Source organism: Danio rerio, chromosome 17 (genome assembly GCF_052040795.2).
Source record: "Danio rerio strain M-AB ecotype USA chromosome 17, GRCz13ab, whole genome shotgun sequence".
In the NCBI taxonomy this organism is placed as follows: Eukaryota; Metazoa; Chordata; class Actinopteri; order Cypriniformes; family Danionidae; genus Danio; species Danio rerio.
Genome location: NC_141037.1, coordinates 38,152,565 through 38,168,647, shown reverse-complemented (window position 1 = coordinate 38,168,647; position 16,083 = coordinate 38,152,565). Strand labels below are relative to the sequence as shown.

Below are 16,083 nucleotides of genomic sequence, written 5' to 3'. Positions count from 1 at the left end.
TCACTGTCTGTCACCCTTTTAGCTGCTTGTTTCCATCTGAACAACAACCAACATAGCATTTAAGAAGGCTGATTGAAGAAAAGCAGATGTGTAAGTGCCCTAAATGAGCAGTTGGAACAGTTATTGTCAGTGATGCTCAGCGGGGTCCTGTTCATTTGTCTCCTCTGCAGATTCAACCTGTAGTTCACAGCAGAATAATTGTCCCAGCTCGATGGAAGAGAATCAGTAATGAGTCGTGCACCATCAAGTGAGCCCTGCTTTTAATGTGTCCCTATTGGAAGTCTTCAATGGCAAACCCTCAGGCTACTGCAAAGTCTAATTCTTTAAACAAGTAATACTGTCTAATGGTATAAAATCGGATCAGTGGGCTCTGCTTTACTTCATTATTTATTTCTAATAGCGTCTCTTTTTCTCACATGTTGTTAAGCCCAATGTATACTTTGGTTGTTGCATGTTTTTAATCTTGTACATTAGTGTACTGTTTTTTTTTTATTTAATTATTTCTCAATACTGTTAATTTTTCACAGTATTTCCTTTTTTGTCTGGAGAAAGCCTTATTTCTTTTAATTTGGCTGAAATAAAAAACAAAATCTGCTAAGGTTATTATTATTAGCCCTCTTAAGTAATTACTTTTTTTTCTATTGATTATATAAAGATTCATCTTTGTCCCGTGTCTGCACCTTTTCTTTAAAAAAAAAAAAAAGCAGTAAGTTAATCTTTGCACTTGTTTAAAAGTAGATTTAAAGACAACTCATTTAAATATAATTAAGTCAGGGTCAGTGTATGTTGTTTTTGTTATTCTCAAGACATTTTAACATTAAATCTATTTAAAAGTGCTATTATTTCATTAGATACTTGTACTTTTTTATTCGATGCTTGTACATATAAAAAAAAACAATTTTTTATAACATAATAAGAATAAAATATAAAAGCAGCTGTGGCTAGTTAGATAAATTATTACTAGTAAGAATGATAGAAGTTACTAGTGCGGAATAAATAAATATTATCCATTAGGAAGAATTATTTAATGAATATGTATTTATTTAACAGAGATTTATATTTAATAAACAAGATCATTAATGCTATTATATAGAATAAAGAGCTATATAGTTGAAGTCAGAATTATTTGCCAACCACTTCAGAAAACTGAAAATGTCCTTGTTCTGTTAAACATCATTTTGGAAATATATATATATATATATATATATATATATATATATATATATATATATATATATATATATATATATATATATATATATATATATATATATATATATATATATATATATATATATATATATAAAGGGGGGTAAGGGGTGGGCTGATAATTCTGACTTCACATGTATATTTCAGTATATAAAGTATAATTTAATAAAAGGCACTTACATATAAAAAATAGACAAATATTAGTTCCTGCACTCAATTTTTTTTTACTCGCTCAAACTACTTAATTAAAATGAACTGAAACAACACAATTCTTGAGATTTCATTGGGACAACAAAATTTTTTATGTTTAATCCACATAAATTTGTTAAAAATGTTAAGTTAACTTAATCGATTTGTGTTGGGACAACATGAATGAATTGTGTGGAACACTGCATTTTTTACAGTGTGAATAACAATTAGTATGTCAAAAAAGTAAATGTATAGATTTTTACAGAAGTCAGTTGCATTTTTTTGTTAGTGATACTAATAAAGTAGGTACTATACATTTACAAAAAAAAAACCCTGCTTGCTCAAACTATTTATTTAAAATGAGCTGAAACAACACAGTTTGGGATATTTTCTTTGGGACAACGTATTTGTTTTATGTTCAGTCCACTCAGATTTGTAAAGTTCACTTAATCATTTTGTGTTGGGACTCTGCAGTTTTTACAGTTTAGTCACTATTGATAAAAGTAGCAGTGATGATTGAATAAAGAAATACTAGCATAAACACTAGCAATTAAGTACTAGTAACTACTAAAGTATTTAATGAAAAATGACTAGTACCCATACTAGTATCTCATGAATAAGTACTTAATTATATATATATAAAAATATATGTATCTAAAAATACTTGTAACTTGTAAAAGTACTACTAACTAATGAGTAATTACTAATACATTAGTTACTAGAACATAAAAAGTACATGTGTGGGTAGATCTTTTCCATTAAATATATATATACATATATATATACATATATATATATATATATATATATATATATATATATATATATATATATATATATATATATATATATATATATATATATATATATATATATATATATATATATATATATTTATATTTAATGGAAAAGATCTACCCACACATGTACTTTTTATGTTCTAGTAACTAATGTATTAGTAATTACTCATTAGTTAGTAGTACTTTTACAAGTTACAAGTATTTTTAGATACTAGAACCAATTTAATAGATTCTAGTTTTACTTATTATATTACTTTGCTAGTTGTATTTATTTATTCAGGTGTATTTATAGGTGGAAAATTAAGTTTACTTTGGGCTTTAAAGATCAGTCTGATTTTCTTAAAGCCATAACTGATTTTATCTTGTAGTGTTTTTATCAATGGAGATATCTTGGTTCCTCCAGCACGAATTTTGATTCCAAAACACACGCTTGCTAGCTGGGAAAATGTATTAGCCATGGTGACCGAGAAGGTTTCCCTTCGCACTGGAGCTGTGCACAGGTATGTGTTGAATACATAAATGTGCAGTACATGTGTAAAATGTGAGCGTTGAGTGATCTCATTTCTTTCAGATTGTGCATGCTGAATGGAAGGCCTTTACGTGGAGCGTACGAGCTGCAGAACAACCACAGTTATGTTGCTGTAGGGGCAGAGAGGTTCAGGTCTTTGCCATATCATCTGGCACCAAGCAAAGGAGCAATTCACAGCTTCACCGTGTAAGAACGATTACAAGACAATGTAGTTGGTGAAATTTGCTATCATTTGCTCACCTCTTGCCATTCAGAATCTGTATGATTTTCTTTCTTCCACAGAGTACAAAGGGAGAAGCACTATAGATATGTAGTCCTTTTTGAAGTTATATGATTGCGTCTATGCACAGATTGAATAAATTGCCCTTCTGTTTGAATATATCTAATGCTCAACAAGACAAATATAGTAAATAAAGTAGTATTCATTGTTTAAAGGAATACATTTTAGAATATTAATTAATGTGAAGGCAAACTTGAATTTTTAGCAGTATTACTTCTGTCTTATAAATTCCAAAATGCTGACTTGGTGCTAAAAAAATATTTATTATTACTATATTAAAGTAATTTTACTTAGTTTTTTTTTTTATTGGAATGTATTATTGTGAATTTTTCAATAAAATATTTTTAAATAATAACTTATTATTCAACTATAGTTTATAGTTAATTAATTTATTATAAATTATTGTCATATAAAAATTTATTTAAATAAAATACTATTGTTGAATGACTGTGTATTTAGCCGAAAACAATCAAACAATAAATAAATAAAATAAAATGAATGCATTGGAAATTAACCAATTAAATTGTAAACATTTTAAAGAAGTCAACATTAATATATTATTTAGTAATTATTTAATCTCACATCTAACATACTGTCTTTTTGGTTTTACAATATTGGGTTATTCTCATTTGTTTTCCACAGAAGGAGGATTGGAAAAACCAGAGGAAGAGTTTTCTCTCGTTCTTTTTTCTTCTTTAAGTGACTTTTTTTGTTTATTTTTAGGATCAACAATGACATTCTTCCATCTCTAAGAAAAGAAAAACAACACCGAAATCTGGTAAGGACACCAAAGCAATGAGCATAGTGTAGTGGTGTAACATATCTCAAATCGTTTTGGATCACATAATGTTTTTTTAGTCACAGATCAGATTATTTTTCAGATCAGAAAAAAGAGGAGGAGACAAATGTAATTTACTTTTAATTTACTACAAAAATACTGCAAGAAACTTTTGGTTTTAACAAACAAGGGATCCGCTCTTCGTACGTGGATTACTCAGTTAGCTGGATTTTGTTATTGATGATTTGACATGATTCAGGATTGTTTTATTCTTCAAAACGCATCCAAGAGTTTTTGTCATAGCAACAGTTCTGGCAGCTCAAACCTGCTCGCGAGCAGGCTTATTTTATATAAACAGGATTGGATTGGGTCTTTTCAAGAAAAGGTAATGCTAAAAGTATGTACCAAATGCTGATATTTCCTTATAGTAGTAATTATATACACTTGGAAAAATAGTAAAATAGTTTAAATAAAATAAAAAAGTAAAAAAATAAAATAAAACGTATGCAATCTGCACTCTAAAACGAAAGTGGAAAAACTGTTCTCCACAAAGTGGTTTAAAGAGAACATTTATTAATATGGACTTTTAGATACAAATGCATGCTATTTTAAGGACCCAGCTTTAGTACAATTTGTCTATGATAATAGACATGCACAATATTCAACAGTTTTTTTTTAAGGAATAATAATTTATGCAGTCATGCACTCGTTTTGACAGCTAATATAATGGTGATTTGATGCTTCACTAAAGTTGCAGACACTTTTACTGATATTAAAATGCTTTTATGATGCAAAATTAATTTAAACAGCCAGCTATTCCTTAAACCGATTAAGAAACCTGACTATAATGAAGAAAATCTGCTTGTAATTTAAAATTAACTAAATTGCTAAATACTCTTGACAAATACAGTAAAAGCGTAACACCTGCAGCCCACAACAAAGGTGTAAAGTTATTGCGTATCATATTTTACAAACCGTTTACTGTGAATTTTTATGTAATTTTGCTCACATGGATAATTGAAAATTAATCAGATGATGTCATTGCGCTTCTGTGCCATCAACCAGTCAACCCAATCGTTGGATTGCTAATCATGATTTCAAGGATCGATAGAGCAGTCCTTCACAACACACACAGCGATCTCAGATCAGTTCATCCAGACATTTTAATCTGATCCGCAAACTTGTTTGAAGAACCAAATTAGCCAGAGATCAGTTACCAAGATTAACTGATCCAGGATCTGCCAAATCATCTTAGATCATTTAAGCAAGGTACGAAGAACAGACCCCAGGACTTAGAACCTGTAATTTTATTAATAATAAAATAAAGAAGTAATCAGCTAAATAAAAAAAAAGTAAAATATTCAGTATTGTAAAAAAAATCACTGTTATAATACTGTTGCTGATAATGCTAATTGTATAAATCTAACATAATAACAACCCATATTTTTTTTGTACTTAATTATTAAAATTATAAAAAAATAAAAAAATAAAAAAAAATTAAATTTAAATTAAAAATTAAAATTATTTAAAAGATTAAAAAATAAACCCCACTATAATCCTCACATTGTGCAACTAACAAAATATGATGTTGATTATATGATTCATTTTACAAATTAAGCAAAAAGGTCAGTATTGAAAGTTGAGGTTGGCAGCATGGTGTATTAGGTAAAATAAATAATGATAACAAAAGGGAAGATCATAAAAAAGAATGATGAAATTATAAAAAATAAAAGAAAAGAAAAGGAACATATATTAAACTGAATTGGCTGGGTGGGTGGCATGTTCTTCAAACTTGTGGTTTTATGTCAAGAAGAGTTGTATGCTAGTGCTATATCAGCACTAGTACTCATCTGGAAGGTACAAACTAAAAGTGCCAGATGGTCAACCATTCATTCAACAGTAACTGCTTCAAGTTTCAGAGATTTAACATGCTCCAAGAATGGCAACTAAATATTACAAAACTTGATCACTTAAAATATCGAAGACTATTGTTAATTTTTTAATGTGTCATTTTTGAAGTATTATTCAGTGGCATATTTTTGATGGCTTGTTGTCGCCACCTATTGGTTAAATAATGTAATTGCTGCCTACAACCTTCATTTTTGAGCATCAACTTAAATGCACATGATGGTGATTTTAATCTTTACCATAAACATCAGTGGTTATATCTAAACTTTATACAGTACTTCTGTGTCATTTGACTGTTTGTAACTTCATAACTATCTCAAAAGACTAAAGACTTAATCTCTTTCTTATACTTTGCATTTTTCAAACACAGATTTTAATGCAGCGATTCGATGAGTTAATAAACATATGCAAATCACCATCATTTATAAATTACTGTATGTTGCCTTTGTGTTGAGATCCAGATTTTTTTTAAATAATTAATTGTGCAGCTTACATTGATTGCATTGATGCAGGCTAAAGATCAGTGACAGAAAAACCTTTAATAACCTAAGCAACCCACCACTTCCCAAATAACATCCCACAACTTCTTCCATCGTCATTATGTTTTACAGGAAAGCCTAAATGTTTGCATTCATGTGATTCTAATGCCGCAAGAGGCGATGTTTCTGCGATTGTTACAAATTTAGAATTAATCTACAAGTAAAAAAAAAATATATAAAAAATCCACGGGTCAAGTATGTTTTAAACCGTGGGTTGTGATCTGTATGAATCACGGATCAACCGTGATCCGTTACACCCCTAGCATAGTCTCATTTATTTTTTTTCCTCAACCTAATCTAATGTCTTGAACTAGATTGATTCTGATCAGCCTCCGTCCCCTTTGACCAATCCCAATTAGACTGAAAATCTATCTATCTAATTTCAATCTGATCCAGATATAAATTTGTCTACAGTTCATTAGTGTTGAGGATCAGATAGTTGAGGAAAAAAATGTTACCGTCACAGAATCTCAATGTCTCCAGTCAGGCCGGCGAGTGGGTACATTCCCCTCATCAATCACTGTCTGGAGCGGGTATTGAGTTCTTCTCACCTCTCCTTTTTCAAACTGTCCCACCGCTCGCAGTTTGTGTTACTTGATCAAGTGAGAGCTAGAATCCCTCACCAGGGGAAGACGCTGAACCCCTCGCCTGTACCTCGCCTGTAGAATGAGGATAAATTGTTTTGTGATAGCGCTCGTGTTCGCGTGATGCTTTTGGGATGGTCCAGACTACAACACAAGAGCTAGACCTGGCAAATAAGTGATGGAGAACAAATACACATTTAGTGGACTGGGAGCTGGAGCTCTCCGAAGTAAAACTTTGAGACATCTGGTCATTGTAAATAAGAGGAACGTGTGTGTTGTGTGTGTTGTTCTCGGATTGATTTCTCATGCTTCATCAGCTTCATTGAGTGGAGGAAATAATTTGAAGAAAGTGGCCAATTATCTTTGCTACAATGAAGATGGAGGAGCAATCAAAGTCTCATCAAAGTGTCATTACATTGCGAGGTGTAGTTTTATAATCGGTTTATATTTACCTGTAATGTGTGTTTGTTGAGGGGAACGCAAACACTTTAGCATGTATTAGTTTTCCCATCAGAGAATAAGTAATCGCAATTTGAAGATTTGTTTCATGCACTAGCAGACAATTGTTTTGATGTTTATTGAGTTTGTTTTAATCATTTTAAGAACAGTTTGGGTGCTTTTAGGGTTGGTTTGGTTGCTCAGTTCGAACCAAGTTCAAGTCAATGGATTCCCCTTGTTGGATTTTGTGTGTGTTTGTGTTTTTTTTTTCTCTGAACCATTGTGTGTTTGCATCATTATAGTGGCATCTGAGCAGCAACCAGTTGCTATGACTCATTTCTTCAAAGATATGTTTGGAAACATTTGATTAAGATATTAAAACTTATGCTTAACAGTTTAAATGTAATTCTATTCTATATTAACAGGGTGTCCGCGGGGTCTTCAAACATCTTAATGTCTCAAATCTCAAAATCTAAATTTCAGGCCTTAAAAAATATAAAATTTACTGAAATATTGTGTTGTAGGTCTTAAATCTTTTTTTAAGCAGGTCTTAATTTTCCTTTGTTCGTGTATTGCTGTTCAATCTGGCCATTGACACCTATACAATCACCAACAATCCCAATCTCAGTAAAACTTTACACTTTTGTTTTAACTTAAATTTTTTTACTTATGTATTTTTTTTACCATTTTTTTACCACAATTTTTTTTTACTATTTATTATTTACCATAATGGTTAAATTATTTTTTCTTACTATAACATTTGTTTAAAAGTGCTCCATGTATTTACTGCTGAGGACATCGACCTGGACAGATTGTTGTGCAGATAGATTTAGTTTATATAGTTTTTAAAACATTTGTTCATCTTAAATATATAAATATATTTTAAATGAAGTTTATGATATGGAAGTGTATTGATATATAGTTGAAGTCAAAATTTATTAACCCCTCGAAATATTAGCCCCCATGTTTATTTTTCCCCCCAATTTCTGTTTAGTGGAGAGAAGATTTTTTTAACACATTTCTAAACATAAAAGTTTTATTAACTCTTTTCTAATAACTGATTTATTTTATTTTTGCCATGATGACAGTACTTAATATTTTACTAGATATTTTTCACTTCTATATACACTTCTATACTAAAGTAACATTTAAAGGCTTAACTAGGTTAATTAGGTTAACTAGGCAGGACAGGGTAATTAGGCAAGTTATTGTATAACGATGGTTTGTTCTGTAGACTATCAAAAAATATATGTATCTTAAAGGGGCTTATAATTTTTGAAAAAAATAAAACTACTTTTATTCTAGCCGAACAATTTTTTTCTCTAGAAGAAAAAATATTATTAGACATACTGTAAAAATTGCCATGCTCTGTTCAACATCAATTGGTAAATATTTAAAAAAAGAAAAAAAAATCTAAGGGGGGCTAATAATTCTGTTATGATTTTAACTGTGAGTAGAGCTTGCTTGTTTTTACAGACTATTTAAAATATTTCGCTAAGAAATATCTCAAATATTTAATTTAAAATTATTATTGTATTCTAAAATGTAGCAAATTAGAATTTTGTTTTGATAGGACAAAGAAAAATCTCTTCCATCTGGACCATTTGAAAAATTCCTTAGTGTTTGTTATAGCCTTTTATTAGTCTAAAATTTCATTCATAGTGGTCCTAAAAAATCTTAAATTTAACTTTGTGTAACCTGCAAAATCCTTGATTAGGAATTAGAATTTTGTCATTTTTTAATTTAAAAGTGATTAAATAATTTGAAACGTTATTTAACAATGTCAATGTGATGTAATTATTACAGATTTATCAATATAAAAATAATGTAAAATAGTAATTAGTGACAAATAAATTATGGTTAGACTTTACCATAAGATTTCATTAGTTAATGTTAAATAATGTATTTACTAAGACAAATTAAGAATCAACAATACTTGTACAGTATTAGTTCAACATTTACTAATGCGTTAAAATGTTTGCTTGTTAACATTAGTTACACTGTAAGTCTAAAAATGCACAACTGTATTTTCATTACGTCATTAACTAATGTAAACAAAGACAAATATATACTTTAATCAATGCACTTTTCATTGTTTGTTGTTAATAAATACATTAACAAACAGTAAATAATACAACCTACCAAAATTGCTCACATTGGAAGCTTTGAACTGTTTTTTTGTTTAATTTTTTGAGAGAAATGAATACCTTCAGGTGTGGCATGGTGGCTCAGTGGTTAGCACTGTAAAGAAGGCCGCTGGTTTGATTCCCGGCTGGTTCAGTTGGCATTTCTATGTGGAGTTTGCATGTTCTTCCTATGTTGGTATGGGTTTCCTACTGGTCCTTCAGTTTCTCCCACAGTCCAAATGCATGCACTATAAGTGAATTGGGTAAACAAAACTGGCCCTAGTATATGAGTGTGTGTGTGTGTGTGTGTGAGTGTGTGTGTGTGTGTGTGTGTGTGTGTGCGTGTGTGTGTGTGTGTGTGTGTGTGAATCTATGGGTGTTTCCCAGTACTGGGTTGCAGCTAGAAGGCCGTCCGCTGCGTAAAACATATGCTGGAATAGTTGGCGGTTCATTCTGCTATGGTGACCTCTGAAAAAATCAGAGACTAAGCTGAAGGACAAAGAATGAATGAATACTTTCATTCTGGAAGAATGCATTAAGCTGCTTTGAAGTGGAATACTTTACATTGCACATTTAAGTAGTAGTCTTAGTAATAGTATTCATTTTACTGAAACATTAATTTAAATTACGTTTTTTTTTTTTAGTATTCATCAAAGAACAAATCCTATAAATTCACTGTTTTCACAATTGTACAGAGTACAAACTGTTTTCAGTTGCAAACAACATGTAACTTGAGAACTAAATCAGCATATTATAATGATTTATGAAGGGTTGTGTAACACTGAAGACTAAAGTTATGATGCTGAAAATTCAGCTCTACCAAATCTTAGTATTTCATATAATGGTTTAGATCATAATAAAAAAAAATCATAATAAATGCTAGACATGTACTTAAAATTAAAAGGAATATAAAGTTCTCTGCACAAAAGAATGATTGTTTGGCAAGCTCCTGTTCCTTATTTCTCTCATTTAATTCAAAGCTTACATTGCATTTACCACATGAGGGAGACAAAGACTCATCCATATCCTCTATCCACCACCTCTAAAAACACCTTTCTTTTCTTCATCCCACTGCTTGCCTTACCCAATGATGTCATCCTAACATAAACATTTTGATAATGGAATTGAGTTAGGGAAGAATCTACCTCATCTTCCCCAAACAATCGATACAGTATGTTTAAGCTTATATTTTATTGTCACATAAACGGTACGCAGAGGCTTGTGTATATTACTAGAAATCTCACTGTATACAGGCTTTTCTTTCTATTTTTTCTCTCTCCATGTGACAGAGCTGGCACTGCACCGACAGATGAAAGCAGTAGCGCGGCATTTGGTGTTTATTCTCCTACTGGCCTAACAGATGTTGAGCGAGGTGTCAGCGAAGTTGACACGGGTGGAAAAGTGCAACAGTGACAGAGACGATCACACTAGAGGCCATGCACACATCCGCGACTGTGACATGCAGCGGCAGAAAAGCCCCTTTCTGTGACACTGCAGGGTGAAAGTGTCCCCTCGTGTCTCTCGTGACTCGCTCGTGTCTCGCTCGTGTCAGACCTGCTGCCGTCCCTGCGGTGGCTTCCTGTTTTGAAGAAGCACTGGTTTCTCTAGGGAATTGGCGGAGACACCCATCCAGCTGCTCTCTGTCAGGCCTGTCCTGTGCAGGCAGGGGGAGTGGTTCACTGATGCAGCAGGGGGTCTTCCACGCCTGGCTTCAGAGTCATTATCACATCACTCTGGAGTCAAGCTGTACAGTGGCATCCCCCCGGTGTTCGCAGTTCTTCCATGCTTCAGTTAATGTAAAGGATGCTACAACCTGTTATGAGGCCCAGCGTGGACTTGGTGCTAAAGGAGTAGTTCATCCGAAAAAGAAAATGACCTAGTCATTTATTGTTCCTCATGTGGTTTTAAACCGTTATGACATTCCTTCTACTGTTATTATAATGATAATAGTAGTACATTTATTTTATATAGCGCCTTTAAATTTACTTTCTTAAGGTGCTTTACACATGAAGACCTATTTTACCCCTTTTACAAGATATAAGATAAGTCTTTGGTGTCTCCAAAATGTGTCTTTAAAGTTTAAGCTCAAAATACCCATCAGCAATGGCAAATTTAGGCATGGGCGATCACTCAGGAAGGCATCTTGTTATAGAAGGCTTGGAGACCCCCCCCCCCCCCCCCACCTCAATTACAATTTTATGCAAGACACCATATCCCCACTCCGGCCACCATTCTTCACTTTCCTCCATGACACCAAACCCACACTCCCCCCCGTCCCCCCACCCACCTCCACCCCTTTTCATTTTCGTTCACAACATCCCCTGCCACCCCTGCTCTTCAATTTCATCTGCGACATCCTTTCCAAACCCCTCCATCCCACTCTTCACTTTTGAGAGGGTGGCGTGAGCACTAAGAGGATGGCATGGTCGTCTTTGCCTAGAGCACCAGTTAGGCTTGCATTGCTCCAGCCCATCAGATTATTTATTATAGCCTCCAGTATCGGCCCTTTTAGTGTTTAAATGCATTGTAGCTGTTTTTATAGTCTGTGGCTTTAAATCCAAATGAGCTGCTTCTTTTCACCCAGCGTTTCCACGCTGTGCGAGTCTGCGTCTCATCATGCAGTGCGATAAACAGCACAGTGACAGAGACGGATTCGGATGAAGCTGAAATACAGCTCATTAGTCAAATATACCAAGTAAGGTTATTTGATCTATTTGTGGTGGAATTTATTCAAGCCTTTCTGATATGATAAGTCTCACACAAATGCAATTTACAGTTTACACACACACACACACACACACACACACACACATACACACACATACACACACACACATACACACACACACACACACACACACATTAGTATTTACTGATACATTGTGGCTGTGATGATTATTGCTCATAAGAATTACATAATGATTTTACTGTCTTTATTACAAACATGTTCTGTTTTTAAAACGTTTTAAAGTTATATAACTTATAAACATCACAGGGAGTTGGAACAGATATGTTAATCCCAGTTTAATCCCAGTAGGGAAAAACGCACTCCCACATCACGTTGGATTTGGTCCTATTTTACCCTCAGGAAATTTTTAAAAAGAGACTTGTTGTGTTTAAATCACCCCAATATGACAGTGGACACACTATACCAACACACAGCTCTGTCCAAACAGCATACAAACGCTGATTCCCTTTAAGGCCCAATCCAAATTTTATTTTATGACCTTATGCCTATGTCTACCCCTTGAAACAGAGCGTGAAGTGGAAGTGGAAAGTGTAAACTTCCTCTAAGAAAAGGACACATAATTGTTGTCATACAGTAGTTGCCTAGTAACATAAAAATCATAGAGCATTGCTCTGTACTAATGTCAACAAATGGCAGTTTGGTGCGTCTCAAGTTTTCAGAACTGAAAATCACATTTAGTGTGATCAGTCCCACTTGCAAAGTTTTGGGCTGTATTTGGATGAACGCTGTTTGTTTATAGCTTGAACGTGTTTTGAGGTTTTGGGTTTCCTTATGCACTTGTTATGACTGGTGGATCATGTTGCAAGAAGCATTTAACTTTTTCAACTCAATTCAGTTCAGTTCAATTCAAGTCATGTTTATTTATATAGCATTTTTCCCAATGTAGATTGCAACAAAGCGGTTTAACATAGAAGTTCTAGTAAATTGAAAATTGAAATTCTAGTAAACTGTCAGTCCAGTTTTCAGAGTTGATGTTCAGTTCAGTATGGTTTAAATTTCACTGCTAAAAGTCCAAAGAGAAAATCCATCTATGCACAGCTCCACAAGTCCCAAACCAAGCAAGCCAGTGGCGAGGAACAAACTTCACCAATTGACAAAGTGATGGCAAAAAAAGTACTGTGTATTTACACAGTGGTCATGCTCAGTGGTGGAAAGAACACTGAAAAATCATACTCAAGTAAAAGTACCATTACTTGTCCAAAATGTAGTGCAAGTAGAGTAAACATATCTGTAGTAAACAGGGTGTGAATTTGACGATCGTGTAATTCTGTAATCCCTGTAAACCTGTAATTCGCACCCTGGTTGTAAATATTACCCGAAGTATGAGTTAAAAGTACCCCTTTTAAAAGTACTCAAGAGTACTGAGTGAGTATTACACTATGAATGGCTGATGTGTATACATGCCATTTGTGTATGTTTGTGAAAGCGTAACATTATGAAGTGCATTAAGTTCTTGTTTAAGGCCATTTGGCGATTTCAGTTGTCATACTCTAAACATCCTTCATCTTCTCATCAGTGGCATGCCGTCTAGACAGTCTCTCGATCATTGCATGAAAAGATTTTGGACATCTCCTTAGACACTTTCAATGCTTTCAAGCATTTATAAAGCTCTCATGTCTTGAGGTTGTTCAGAATGGTGCGATTTACCGTCTATGTGCGATTTGATTGGACAGTAATCACAGGACTGAGTTTTCTACTCAGCCAATCTCCATAGACAAGAAAAAATTAAGTAGTGACTATAGGAAAATAGTGGAGTTAAAGTACCAATACAGCACTAAAACTGTACTTAATGCAAAGTAAAAAGTAAAGGTTTTTAAATCTACTTAGCAAATTACAATTACAAAATTACAATTACAAATACAAAAGTATTTGTTGTGTGTTACTTTACACCACTGCTCATATTCATGGACATTATACCAGATGTGCTGTGAAAAGCTAATTCCTTGCCACGGGACTCTTCTGACCGACTGGACTATTTAGTCAAATCATTGAGTAAAGTTATCAGAATTAAAATTTTGTGAAGTACTTTGCAGTGATTGTTGGGGACTATTGGGACTATTGCTAGCAAAATGTAGTGATATTAGTTAAATTTTTATTTATTTTTTTTCGAAGATCATGATTGGAACAGGGCGGCACAGTGCGTATGCACATAATGGGTGCATGGAATTTCCAACTACATTTATTTAAAAAAAAGGCACTGTATGGACACCTTAGACTAAGTGAATACACACATTTACTGGTGTAAGGGAGGTAATGAAGTAAGCAATGATTTTTAAATTCTGTTTCCCTGTTAATATATTTATTAGATAATATATTACATTCTCATTAGTGGAGTTAACCACTCAAATTCTCAAATTACAAGACATTATACCCACACGCACACACAGAGGTTTGTATTTGTTTATTAAAACATGTCAAAATACTGAAAGATGCAATAAGACAACACAAATCCATTTATAGTCAGTATTTCTTATTTTCATACTTTTTAGAGTCTGATACGCTTAAACAGTCACGTGGTTATGTTTCAACAGATTAGAATTTACATATGGAAATCATATGCAGATGAAGTTATGCATAGTAAATCTAGGCAATTTAAGCACCATGTGTGTTTTTTTAGAGAAGTGATGATGCATGAAAGCACAATCTTCCACTGACTAGAGGGATTTGGTGCAGGTTCTTGTGTACACTGTTTCACATATCTGAAAACTTGTGTGGTTAGCACAAAAATTGCCTTTTGTGTGCACATGCATTTTTTTCAATAGAATCTACCAAACACTTATATGAGGCCACACAAACCCACAGTGTCTACTTTTTATGTTCATAAATTGTGTGAGCTTATTTCGCAATAATAGAAAGAAAGATCAGAAAAGCCCATATATACTGTACACCTGTGACTCAAGGGACGGATTGTGGACATGAGATGGATTAAAACACCAGGTGAAAACAGGTCCTTTGTGTAGTTGTGATCCAATAAGCCAATTGCAGACTGTATTATCACCTTGTCACATTATTTTGGTTCTGTAATTTGATTGTAAATGGAAAAGAGAACAGTCATTGACCAACTAGCAGGAATATTCTGCACGAGACTAAAAGATACACATTTCATCACTCAAAAATACAATATATGCCCACTAGGGGTGTAACAGTTCAAAAAAATAATGGAGCGGTTGTATGACACAGTGGTATAACGGTTCGGTACGTTTTTGATTGAATTTCGTTTGATTTATTATCAAAACTACAATTTTTTTTCTTATACTTTGAACTGTGATAGAGCTTCTAGGGTTTCTTCTAGCAAATAAAACAAAACCTCTTTTATACCCAAAACAAAAATGCTTTATATAAAAAATTATATATTATACGGAACTCAGTGGGCTTCACGATGGCACAGCGGGTAGCACAATCGCCTCACAGCAAGAAGGTCACTGGTTTGAGCCCCAGGTGAATCAGTTGGCATATCTGTGTGGAGTTTGCATGTTCCCCCGCGTTCGCGTGAGTTTCCTCCTGGTGCTTCAGTTTCCAACACAAGTCCAAAGACATGTGGTACAGGTGAATTGGGTAATGTAAATTGTCTGTAAATTGTATGAGTGTGAGTGAGTGTGGATTCAGTGGATCTGATAGCAGGAATTATTATCTAACTAAAATGGGTTTATGATGGAATAATGTAACGAGGCTTAATTAGTTAAAACCTGAATTTTCCTCTACCGATTAAGGTCTCATTTACCTGGCTATAATATAAATGTACCAGTCACCTCAGTGATTTGTTTTGTCCTCTTTAAAATATGTAGGAAGTAACTACATAACTACAGGAAGTAACCCCCCCCCCCCCCCCCCCCACACACACACACAGCATAATTGATGTATGTTGCTGTTAAAATAATGTATATTTACATAATTAACTAGTGGATGAACATTTTACTCTGTAAAAACAACATTTATTCGATCGCAGTTCAAAAA

At 33.3% G+C, this 16,083-nt stretch overlaps 1 protein-coding gene across 2 annotated transcripts in view; it reads left to right on the top strand.

Annotated features, from left to right (window-relative positions):
- The window catches only part of dcdc2c (doublecortin domain containing 2C), a 69,019-nt gene that overhangs the window by 5,960 nt on the left and 46,976 nt on the right, over positions 1 to 16,083 (top strand). Inside the window, exons 3-6 of one of the 2 annotated variants that reach the window (XM_087290827.1) lie at positions 171 to 247; positions 2,567 to 2,698; positions 2,770 to 2,913; positions 3,731 to 3,785. In XM_087290827.1, coding sequence (XP_087146953.1) covers positions 171 to 247; positions 2,567 to 2,698; positions 2,770 to 2,913; positions 3,731 to 3,785 — 408 coding nt within the window. The remainder of the gene's footprint in view (positions 1 to 170; positions 248 to 2,566; positions 2,699 to 2,769; positions 2,914 to 3,730; positions 3,786 to 16,083) is intronic. The other variant, XM_087290826.1, reaches the window with a different exon arrangement.